Source organism: Sander vitreus, chromosome 15 (assembly GCF_031162955.1).
Source record: "Sander vitreus isolate 19-12246 chromosome 15, sanVit1, whole genome shotgun sequence".
NCBI classification, from domain to species: domain Eukaryota; kingdom Metazoa; phylum Chordata; class Actinopteri; order Perciformes; family Percidae; genus Sander; species Sander vitreus.
The window spans coordinates 2466810-2479333 of record NC_135869.1 but is presented as its reverse complement, the minus strand read 5'-3'; the positions used below and the strand labels follow the sequence as shown (position 1 = coordinate 2479333).

General features: G+C 42.7%; 1 protein-coding gene across 1 annotated transcript; it reads right to left on the bottom strand.

The window, feature by feature from the left end:
• Positions 1–1146: 1146 nt before the first annotated feature.
• Positions 1147–6038, bottom strand: hoxb4a (homeobox B4a). The gene is made up of 2 exons (XM_078270229.1): positions 5124–6038; positions 1147–3382 (listed from the first exon to the last, which is right to left on the bottom strand). Exons 1-2 carry the CDS (start codon positions 5578–5580, stop codon positions 3084–3086), a joined length of 756 nt encoding a protein of 251 aa, XP_078126355.1. The 5' UTR covers positions 5581–6038; the 3' UTR covers positions 1147–3083.
• Between the last annotated feature and the right edge of the window lie 6486 nt (positions 6039–12524).

The window sequence follows — 12524 nt, the reverse complement described above, 5'->3', positions numbered from 1 at the left end:
TGGCGCAGTGTGTGTGTGTGTGTGTGTGTGTTTGAGCACATCTAGGTGTACAGTTTGATAAGGAGGGCGGTGTTTGCGCTGGAGCAGCCTTTCATAAACAGGAAGAAAACAGATAAATGGGCAGAGGGAGTCTCTGTGGCAAGAGGCCCAGGGAGAAATCAACCAACAAGTAATAGGGAATCTTCTCTGGGCCGAGGAATACGAGCGGACCAATTTGGGGGGCACACTTTTTTTGTTTAAAGTTCATCGAGAGGAATGCTATTTTCTCGTTCTCCCCCTCTTGCTCTATATTTTTCGATACCTGCTCTAAGAAAAGAAAATGAAAATTAATACGGGAGCCGCGCCTTACAAAAGAAGCCATTCGTCTTGTTGATTATCTATTTGGTTGTCAGGGTTTGAGCTATGGCGCCGGCCCGCTCCCTTTTTGTAATATATAAAAAAATAAAACACACATGCGCGCACAGCACCGGTCCAGAAAACACCGATAGGGGAAAAAAACTGTTGTGCAAAAATTGCACTCATTAAAGCATTAAAAGACCACGAACCGAGAAACTATTTAATGTTTTTTTTTCTCTTCAGAATCAGAAGAGGAAGGAGGGGGGGGTCTCATACTCTGTGTCGGGCCGGTCTGAGCAGCCGTTAAATTAACGGGAGAACGGGAGTGAAACGGAGGGAGGGTTTGTGATTTAAAACGAGATTACAGGACGTAATGTACCAAGATCACTCATGGCCGGGACAGATTAATCATCGCAGGCTGCTGATTTCTCAAGACAGGTCTCTGCGCGTTTGTACGCAAAACCAACACTGAAATTAAATGAAATTATTTATTGTGTGCGCATGTGGGAGCGTGTGTATATATGCTTTAAATACCTTCACTGTTAACGTAGGAGAGAGGAGCTTTTGGTATTTTTGATCTGCTGTGGAGGCGAAATGGAAATGATTCTTTACAATTTTAGAAACAAACTTAAGCATATATCTGCGTATATATAACTTGATTATGAATTCAAACTGGGCGATTTCATTAGCTAGACATAACTCCACGCCTCTTGTATTGAGCAATATTTAACGCTATGCGAGAACATTTAGAAAAAACTCAACAAATCATGATTTGGAGAGAGGAAATAAAAGAGAAGAGGATAAGAGAAATAACGTTTTAGCCATTTATTTAAATTTCTATGAACTATTTACAAATAATAGGAAGGTAGACACTGAGGAGGCATAAGCAGAGAAATGAGCAACTTACATATCGGAGGAGGTAACACATGTTCACCAATACCACCATTGTTATTATTATCATCATCGTCAATAACGATAGGAACTGATCTTTGGAATGCAAATAAAATAACAACAATTAAAGAACACTTGCAGAATAAAATATCTAAAAAGTGGCACAAGGGGACAGAACAGAGAGAGAGAAGGAGAAAAGGAAATGTGCGCGCATTTAATGTGCGGAGAAAGGAGGGACAGAGAGGAAGACATAGAAAAATAAATCAACACCATTACGACATGCAGTAAAAGGCTCCTTGTTTTTCTGAATGTCCCTGGCTAACAATCGCTTATAATTAAATTACATTTTTAAATTTCCACATACATTTAAATGAACAGCGCCTTTTGTATTGCAGGTAGGCTAATAATTATTATTATAATAACAATTTCAAAAATATAAAAGCTTGAAAAGCTGTCACTTCATTGACCTAGCAAGAGAAAATAAGATGACCAAAAAAATAAAAATATATATAAGTACAACTGAGGTAATAGGTAGTACATTGTATAGTGCTGCGTTTATAATGTGTTTTTGAGCTGTGTACCAGGATTTTGGTTTGAATATTAGTGTCCTTTGTTCAGGCAGCTTTATAAACCCTGTTTGGTACGTAGAGTGGAAAATGCCATAATTTAACTTTAACTTGAGTTCACCTGTATCACCCTGTCAGTCTGCTTCCCTGTATACAACATTACAACATGAACAATCAACGGACCACATAGACGCTCCTTGCCATTCTCAGCAATTTACAATCAACACTGAATTCAAAAATAATTAAAATGTAAAAAGCTATATTTTGTCATTAAACAAAACAGAAATACCAACAGTTATTATTATTATAACAGCAAGACAGAAAACTGCCTGGTGTCTTTTTGGATCATACCGGAGGTTATATTTTATGTTAAGTACTATAAGGACGGACAGAAGGGTAAGAGCATGTGTGTTTTTTGTTCGTATTTAGAGAGTGGGTGTGTGTGTGTGTGTGTGTGTGTGTGTGTGTGTGTGTGTGTGTGTGTGTGTGTGTGTGTGTGTGTGTGTGTGTGTGTGTGTGTGTCTGTGTGCGTGCGTGCGTGTGTGGCGGGTTGTAAGAATACTTTTCTTGACAGAACGAGAGTTCCATTTATTACACGTGCGTGTGTGATTGGGGTGGGAGGGTGAGGGGTAGCGGTCTGGGGAGGGGTGCGGAAGGGGGGGGGGGGCGGGGCGCGAGGGGTAATGGGCAGAGCCGCGGTTCACCCCTTTGCTTTGTACCCGCAGAGTAAACAATGACAAATGGGGCCCGAGTTTGGCATGATTAAAGATGAAAACCAGGATCCATCTTCAACACACACAGAAAAAACTAGTCTCAGGTGGAAAAAAAGAAACCACACGCACGCGGGCACATTATCAGCTCAGCCTATACCATCTTATGCTCTGTCATAGAGACGAAGCGAGAGAGGAGTATAAAAACACAGAAATATAAAAAGCAGGGAGAGACAGAGATGGGCAGAGAATGCATGGGAGACAAAAGCAAAAAAGTGGCCGCATCATTTTCTCAGTTCGTTCAGTCTCCTTTGCCTACTTTTGTTCATTTCATTTTTTATGAATGGGAAATTTCCCCCTTCACCCCCTCCCACGTCATCACGTCATATTAGTGTGTAACATCAGCACAGCATCAGGACCGAACAGGCGGCAATAGCATCGCTCCCTCCGTCCCTCCAGAGTAAAGGCGTTATTCCGGTCCAAAGTGCAGGCTCCGGTGGATACAAGCGTGGCTGCCGCTTTGGCGTTCAGTTTGGGAACCAGGGAGGGCACAAATCAGACAAAGAGCCAAATAACCGGGCTATAGGGGCCCGGTGCGGTTCTGGGAGCCGGTTAGAGCCTGGGAGTTTGTGTTGTTGTTTGTCCCGGAGCGGACCTTGGTGTTAGGCAGCTTGTGGTCCTTCTTCCACTTCATCCTCCGGTTCTGGAACCAGATCTTGATCTGCCGCTCTGACAGGCACAGCGTGTGGGCGATCTCCACCCTGCGCCTGCGCGTCAGGTACCGGTTGTAGTGGAACTCCTTCTCGAGCTCCAGGACCTGCTGGCGCGTGTAGGCCGTCCGCGAGCGCTTCGGCTCGCCACCTGTGTAGTTTGAACTCACTGTGGGACAACAATGGCAATATATGAGCATCACAACATTTACCACTCAAGAAAAAATACAAGAACCACAATACAATCACCTTCAAAATACAGCAAGATAGGCTAATAGACTAATAGCCTAATAATAATAATAATAATAATAATAATAATAATAATAATAATAATAATAATAATAAAGTAGTAAATACGCTGGCTGCACTATAAAATACAACAGAATCACTGCTTTCAGATTTACAATAAGTAGGCTAACATTACTGTCGTTGTTAGTATAATATTGGCTACATAGACTAATTGTTGTAATGCTCATTCAAGAAGATGCAACACAGTAGTCTATTGGTAACTTGCAAAACTGAAAAAAGCCCATCAAGCCATATGAGAAAGAAAATGTCAGTGCATTATGAGCATGCAACGAAGGGAAATGAAGCCATGGTCACCGCGGTAGGACCTACTGAATACAGAATACAAAATGGCTGTAACCTTGCAGACCCGTTACTGATTGTAATCCTCTTTTCTCCTACGACAAATATGTAGTGTGTGCTTTCAAAAGCAGCTGTGACAGCATACCTCGTTTATTTGACACTACAGTTTGTTGCGTTTTCAGTGAGCACATGTTGTCAGGTGTCATTTATGGCCCTGCGGCGGTGTGAATCCTCCCAGCAGCCAGCCTAAAGCTGGTGTCCAAATGTTGTGATTTGAAAGAAAATAGAGGCCACGGCCGCGTTTCCCAATGCTTGAAAAATCGCGCTGTTCTGACACGTCCGCGCACGCACGATCATGACTGTCGAAACATATAGTTAGGCTAGGCCTAGAAAAGCAGTTCGGAGCAGCTACCTTTCCTTGCAATGATCTTACGCAAGGAATTCACGGACTACGCAAGGATGGCAGCATGTATGAACTGGTTGAGAGTAAAGATGGTGCGGGTGCAGCAGCTACACGACGGCACTGAACGGCCGACTGGGTGATGATTCAACAAATACTAAAACCTACAACCGGGCAGAAGCAAGCAAACATGCTGCATGCAGTCCGGTGTCTCCAAAGACGTGACAGCTAAAATAACTGCAAAGAGCAAATGCAATTAAGAGTTTTCTTACCGAGTTAACAGCCCGGTGGAGTGAATGCATTACGTCGACTTTACAAAAGGGGCATTTTGTCGCCCAGCGAACATGCGCTCCGGTTATCACAATACGCAATAGGCAGCAAGTCTATTAGAACATTACAGAGAAGCCATAATAGACTGGAGCTATTCGGTTTTACATTAGTGTTTTACGGCCGGCTCCATAAACATGAATATTTCAGCTGCCATAAAACTTTCCCTCCCCTGGAACAACGAGTGGGGAAGGAAGGCTCGACAGAGTAAAGTACACCGTTTATACAACCCGACCACTTAAAATCAAATTACCAAAGCATAAAATCTAACTTATGGGCTCGGTCTGAGTTGTCATAAGGCGAGGAATTAGAGCAGACGAGCCTGAGATCGGACTTCAAAAAGCACCTCTGCGGAGAGGTGTAATAAAAATTTATGGTGGGTGTAATTATATTGGCCCTGCAAACAGACGATCGTAAATCTTGACCCAAGGGCTACTCTTCCACTTCTAACAGAAAACAAGGAGGGGAAGCCGTAGATTTTGACGGTGGACACCTAGCTGACTGCATGGCAGCCAACTGCAGGCACAAAGGCGCAGCGAGAGAGAGAGAGAGAGAGAGAGGGAGAGAGAGGAAGAAGTTTGCATGCAGCACTTACCGATGTTTACATGGACTTTCTTCATCCACGGATAGACTACGGGGTCCTTACGAGTGCTCGTGGGGGACGAAGTGCTTTGGCCGCAAGACGCAGGCGGAGGCGGGCTGGGTGTCACCGAGTCGCAGCGGTGGCTCAGCTCCGGGACTGGGGGAGTCTGCAGCCCGGTCGGGGGGAGGACGTGACCCCGAGGGGACATCACCACCGAGGCTGGCTGCCCTGGACGCTGGCACGGCGTGTACGGCGGCTCGCCTCGCTGCTGGTGGTGGTTCTGGTGTTGTGGGTGGTGTTGATGGTGGTGGTAGAGAGAGTCCGGCTGAAAGGCAGCAGGCTCCTGCCTCTGGGCGCTGTAATAGTCCGGAGAGTGGCTGGGCAGATAGTCGCTCTGTGAGTATTCCTCGCACGGTGGGAACTTCGGGTCCACATAGTTGGAGTTGATCAAATAGGAGCTCATGGCCATTAATTTCAGTCTTTTTGTGAAATTGCACCTACTCGGAAAATATATAACTAAAATTTATATCTCATCCCTTTACTCTTCGGTTATTCCTGTTCCGTTGAACCCTCCTACTTTTCTGTCAAGTGAACAAAGTTAAGAATCCACGTGACGGCAGCCGGCCAATGGCGCGCCTCCTGGACGAACCCCGGATAAGGAAATGGGATTAAGCATATACACGGACCCCGCACGCGCATCATCATATGGCCTCAGTTTGTGGGCATTCACAGTGTTACAATACGTCCTCCTCTCCCTCCCCGGGCCCCGTTCACTCTCTATGTATCTCTCCACCACATGTCGGCACGCATGCCGTCCTAAGCAGCCAGAGAATCACAACAATAACAAAGCGCGTCTGACACGCACGAAGTAGCCTACAGCTCGAGCGGAAGCCGCACTGAGGAACGCGCGCGCAAGGACACACACGAGCAACAGAGTACAGTACAGATGATAAGTCCTCCCTTATTGCAAACGAACCCCTTCCCCCTGTTACGCGTCTGGCTGGAACTTCAAAAAGAAAAAAATAAAGCAAACAGAAAAAAGAAGCAGCAGAAAGAAAGTGCTTGGGGGGATTTAAAGTGGCGCCTGCACCACCCTCTGTGTATATATGTAGGGGTGTGTGTGTAGGGACGTGCTTGCCAAAGCCTTTTCTTTTTTCTCTCTTCTTTTTAAATCGCTAATAACGGGGAGTGGGTGAGTGGCCTGGCCGGCTGCTGCGCCGCCACCCAGCAGCAGCACCGTGTCAGAGATAAATCTGGCTTGTTTAGGATCGATAGAAAATTCATCAACTAATTCAGGTTACACGGCCTTCTAAATCACTAGCAGACTTTAGCATTAGGAACGAGAATACAGCACCGGTTCCCTCTTTTAAAGCCCTGTTACTCCAACAGGCGCCCATTCCACATTTCACTCCCCTTGCATGGTAATTCAGCCTCAGCCAGGGTCGCCTTTTGCCTTGCATTATAAACAGGCTATATTCCCTTCCGCTTTCCGATATTAACATCACTGGCAGAGTAATGTGCCCAATTCAGACTGCGCGGCTACTTTTGCCCTTGAGCTGTGCATTACTGAACAGAGATACAGCCCTTTGTTTTTCCTCCGAAAGGAAATGTCATCCCCCTAACCGTGACCCGCTTACACTAGCTGCTACAATCTCTTTGTTTACCCATTTCAAACACTGACACATACCATGTAACACAATCTAACTCTCTACTGCTGTCACTTTCTATACTGCTATAAAACGGGCTGAAAAACACCATGTTTGAAGACGCACAGATTTTAGACAGCAAACTGCATTATAAAGAATACTAATCAAACTCTTTTTCCAGCATCCCCCCCCAACAAGTTTTATAGTAAATTCCATTGAGTCCAATAATTCAGCTTGCAGCAATTTCTGCACAAGTTCAACATAGAAAGAAAACACAGACACATACAATGTACTACAAAACGCGGAGCACTGCGGTGAATAGTTATCAGTGGGACTAAAGGTGCGCGCACGCACACACACACACACACACAAACACACACACACACACACACACACACACACACACACACAAACACGCAAGATGATGGAGATATCCAAGTCCTTTGTTTCGAGAAAATTGACCGTCTCTAAATCGAAACCTTACGCCCCCCCCCCCCCCCCCCACCTCACACACCCAACCCCCCAATACGCCTTCCAAGATGAACAGTAAAGTCGACCGCATCATTTTTCAACAAGACAAATAATAAATAAATAAAAAAAGTCCAATTCAACCTGGAATTGGCCTTTAAAACTGCGAGGCGGATGCGGTTTGATGATCGAAAAAAAAGAGAAGTACAGAACTTAGATTGAGTTTTCCGCACTGTGGAGGAGAACAGGTACATAATACACATTAAATAACACCAAAACAGTCCTGAAATAAATACATTGGAGGATGTCTATGCTGATAGGAAATATAAATTCGTAGAGAAGACATTATTAAACTTCACAGTTCCACTTTTACAAATGTAAATACCAAGCAGCGATCCATAAGGCGTTACAACCCAATAATAGCAGCTGATGGCCTCGCCTCCCTGTGTCGGATCCATCGCTGACGTCGTGTATAAATCCACTATATACTCCCCTAGAAACGAATTTGTGATTGTTTTAATGATTTTTACACAAATCCGGATCTACAGGGTAGATATAGAAGACAGCGGCTCTCTGGAGGCACAAGGTTACACCGTCGATAGACTTTTATTGCTTTCATAAACTTCCTGTCATAGCCACAATGGAAGATTTCCATCCATCTGTACAGTTTGTGACCCCTGACCCGCTCAAATCTGGTGGGGATCTGGGAAATGAAGTTATAATGCTGTGACACTTCCGGCAAGCCAAGCGCGACGCCAGCTAACTCGCAAATAAATCAAGAAAATAAAAAAAATACAAACATTTTTGCTTTTGATTTTTTTTCTTGTAGACAGTGTGAAGGAGAGAAGGGGGGCAGGTGCGCTCGGAGCTGTATTGTAGTCCCGTTAATTAATCTTTCCAAATGCAGCTTTAAATTGAAAACAGCAAAATACATTTTAATTAAAAAAAAACATATTCTTCTCTTTATAATATGTGCATTTAATTATTAATGGCGCATTGGTAATGTTAAGCTATTACAATGACGAATGAAAGTAAAATGCATTTAGTGATATTATATACGTAGTAATTTTATGTCCAGGGAATTGTGAAATATTATGTATTATTATGAAATATTTATTTGTATCTCACAAATAAATATGTCTCACCGTGAAGGGGAAATTAGGCCTCTGTCACTGACAAAGATATTTTTGCATCTCTTTGTTTTTTCTATAAAAATGTAATATTTCCTTGGCCAATTTAGTTTTTCACTACTCCATCTAAACGAATGTTTTATTCAAAATAATAATAGGCCTATTCCTAAAGATTTCTTTCCTCGTAAATATACACACACAATTGAATTAAAAAGTAGCCTACTGTTGTAATTATCCAAAAAGAAGAACAAAAGATAAGAAAAAAACTTGGCAGCTCCAACCGTGCACCGTTCTAACAGAATGAACACAATTTAATGAAAGAAGAGACAAATCGCTTGGCACGGGAAACACTGTCCTATCAAAAATGGTTCTAAATGATTCGACTGAAGAATGGATGGACCAATGAATAAATGAATAAATGCCCCTTCAATATGCTAAATGAATTGTAGTCTGTCTCCAAAACTCTGATTCAACAGAATTAAAAAGGAATCTGGCTTACACACAAGGGCCTGCTCTATCTATCTATCTATCTATCTATCTATCTATCTATCTATCTATCTATCTATCTATCTATCTATCTATCTAAATAAATAGTATAAATCACGATTAAAACAAAAAATCAAAAAGTAAAAACGTTTGATTGATTTCTGTTTATCTTACTACAAAATCCTATTTTACATTTTTATTTAGTCCACATCATATCACATTGATAGGCTTAGAAAATAGACAAGTTAAGGACAAAAACGAAATACAAATTATAAGTGAGAATATGCTGCTACTGATGCATTTAGAAGCTCTTCGTGCTTTCACCTATGAACGTGGTTTTTTTCGGCTATATATTTCCCATACAATTTCTATCTGCTCCTGTGCTGCTCCCACATTGATTTTGTGACACTGACACTCCCTCCTTGCTGCAGGCAATATTGCTGTTCTCTGTTTCCTGAAAAAAGTTGCTCGTACATCACCAAACCGGACAACAAAAGCCAAGAGCACGGAGCCGCTTCAGACTGGAGGGAGAGGCACCTTCAACCTGCTTCTAATCCGCCTCTAGTCTGCATTCTTTCTACTCAGTATCGTTTTTTTTTTAGTTCTCCACTATTTGTGCAGTGTTTATTTACCAATACAACCCAGTGTAGTCTCTATTTTATTCTGCGCAGGGGTGGGCCTATTTCTGTCACCTTGAACTCCCGCTTTGCCGCGGGGCATCTCAGGTATCGATCAAGGTGTGCTGAGTCTGACTGGGGCACTTCCCTTCTCTCTGTCAAGTTTGTCAGCAGTAGCCATTCAGCTGAACGAGGCGGGGGCCCATTGTTTCCGGCTACAGGTAGAGGCCAATGTACTCACCTAAGATCCACAGATACTCGGAGATATTTAGATTTTAGATATGGAAAGAAAAACATACTGAGTTTGTCACCAAATAGAGTTATATGACACAGTGTATTGTAGGCCTGACACCAACAACGTAAGACCGGGATCTCTTATGACACTACATGCAGCTGTTCGCTTTTCCATTAAATAGCCTACAATTAGTCTGTTCAAAACGAATACAGTCAAACAGACTGCTTTATTTTGCCATTTAATCGATGTCAATATTATACATATTATAAACCTGTCAGCGGGCTAAGGACCACTTCACCATAGTGGCACTCCACCTGAAAACTGTCCTGTCCTGTTTTCAACCCCAGCACGCACGCACACGCACACATACACACACACAAACGTGCATGATTAGAGAACTGGATCCAGCTTCAAGAGGGAAACATAAAACATATAGGGTTATAGTTTATAGTTTATATTTGCTGTAACATGTAGTATCAGCACGTGCTTCACAGCGCAAGCGACTGAGAGAGGCTGACATGCAGCGGGATACAGTGAGTGGAAAAGGTCAGCGGATCTGGATTTAAACATTTGCCTTTTACTGCGGGTCAATTCCGTTTACAGCTCAAACACCAACAAGCTCAAACGGTAACTTCCCGGAGGTTAAAAGGTTTTGTAGGAAGGGGGTGAAATAAAAAGTAATAAAATATTCATGGAGCGGAAGAGAGCCGGGGTGAATAAATAACTCTAAAGTCCCCGTCACAATTTACGATCTTTCTAACAAGTTTGCCCCATTAGCGGCTCACAAACTCAGTTGTTGTTGTTGGCAAAGCTGCTGAAAAAGCTGTCGCTCTCTGCTTCTACTCCGATGTTGCACAATATGGGATTAAAACGGTTCTAAAATGGATTCATTTTAACGAGCGTGAAGGTAAGATTTGTATCGTTTGTATAGCTGGGTCTTTACATATTCAAGAAACAAAGAGTACGATTTAAAAGTGACGGCAACTCAATCCGTAAGTAGCTTGTTCTAGAAGAATACACTCGTAATTTTGTCAGCTGCGTAACAAATAATACGCTTATAGAATAATGTTAGCCTTTTGTGTTTATCTGTTTTTAACTCTAGTCTGAAACATTACATTTAAAAGGCACAATTGTGTTTTTTGTTCAATGGCGGGCCTTAACTGGTATAAAGCCACAATGAGAAAATTAAAATGAACATATAGAAGGGTTAAACAGCCTCATTATCTGCAGCGACCACTTGTCAATGTTCTGAAATATTACCGAGGTGAAAAGCTTTAGGGACAACGACGAAGAAGAGAAATGTGGTTTTGCTCCTTTGTGCAGTTTGAAAAATAAATCGAGGTCCATTCGGCTGGTTATTGTCATGCAAAGTATCGGACAGAGAGAGAGAAAAAATGAAGTGGTGCAGAGGCCTGTCCCTCCGTATGGCAAGGATTAATCTAAAGGTGTTTTATGATATATCTATTGTGTGGAAGCTCGGACCAGCGGCGCGCAGCGCGTCAGGTAAAGCTGTGGAAGAGAAACAGCAGGGAAGAAATACAGACTAAAACAAGAGCTGACTGCAAAATGGCTGTATCTGTGTTGAATAACATCCAATAAAACTCAGTTCTGCCGTTCACATCTCCAAAAGGTCCTCCCTTCTTTTGAGTCACACTGAAACTATAACTCCAACCAAACTATTTCCCTTGTGCAATTTAAACGTGTCCTCCTTTTCTTTATGACTGAAAAATACAACACATAATTACATTAAAACAGCTCTACTCAAAGCTCCCGCATAATCAGTGTTGGTGCTAAATAGACGCTTAAAAACATCCAAACAGCCTCTAAAAATGAACTAGCAGACAACACAGACCGGGTGTAGGCTACAGCAGGAGCGCAGCATTTGTATTGATGGAGGAGCACAAACGATGAAAAGAAACAAACGCTGCCTGTAGCCTCGGAGCGTTTTATTCCACAGCCAGCTTATAATCAAAGAAACAGCACATTAGCAATCAGCAGAGGAACATAAACAGCTGAAACCACTGCCGCTTTCTGCAGGCTCCTACTGGCAACATTCTTGATACACCATGTGCTAGTATCGGCAAAAAAACCACACATCTGGATGCAAACTGATGAAACCGCAGCAATGTTCATGCTGACATCCACACAACACAACCACTGCAAACATTCTCAGTTCACAAGCTCACAGTATTTTTGTAGACCTAATTATGCCACATGTCTAACATAAGCAACGATTTTTTTTTTGTTGGGCTACTATTTTAGGAATTGTGACAAAAGACGAAAATCAACATAGCCTATTGTAGGACAAAAACAATCTTTAGCTATCTTTATATGTATTGAATCAGCCATGTAAATATGTTTCAAATTGAATTTAAGACTATGGAGGGAGAAAGTTGTCCATGACCTTTAACCTTCCACTGGCCACGACCTCACCTTCACCCTCAGTAGCCATATGATAGTGTGTGTGTGTATATGTGTGTGTGTGTGTGTGTATGGGGGGGTGTGGGGGTGTGAGGGCTGCATTTCGGCTTGAGTCCTATCTATCTATCTATCTATCTATCTATCTATCTATCTATCTATCGATCTATCTATCTATCTGCTGATGTTCTTTGGTATTTAAACGTATCATTTAGGCCTTATTATAAGCTAGACCACTGGAGGTACAGCAAAACCTAAATGATTGCCAAAATAGTGTCTAAAAACGGGCTGTTTTAGTCACACAGCCCCAGGTGGCTTAGTAACTCACTAATTAACCAGCATGATGGTGAAGGTACAGTGAAGGACATGGGGCTTGCAAAGAGGAAACACACAGTTCAAATACCCACTGTGTG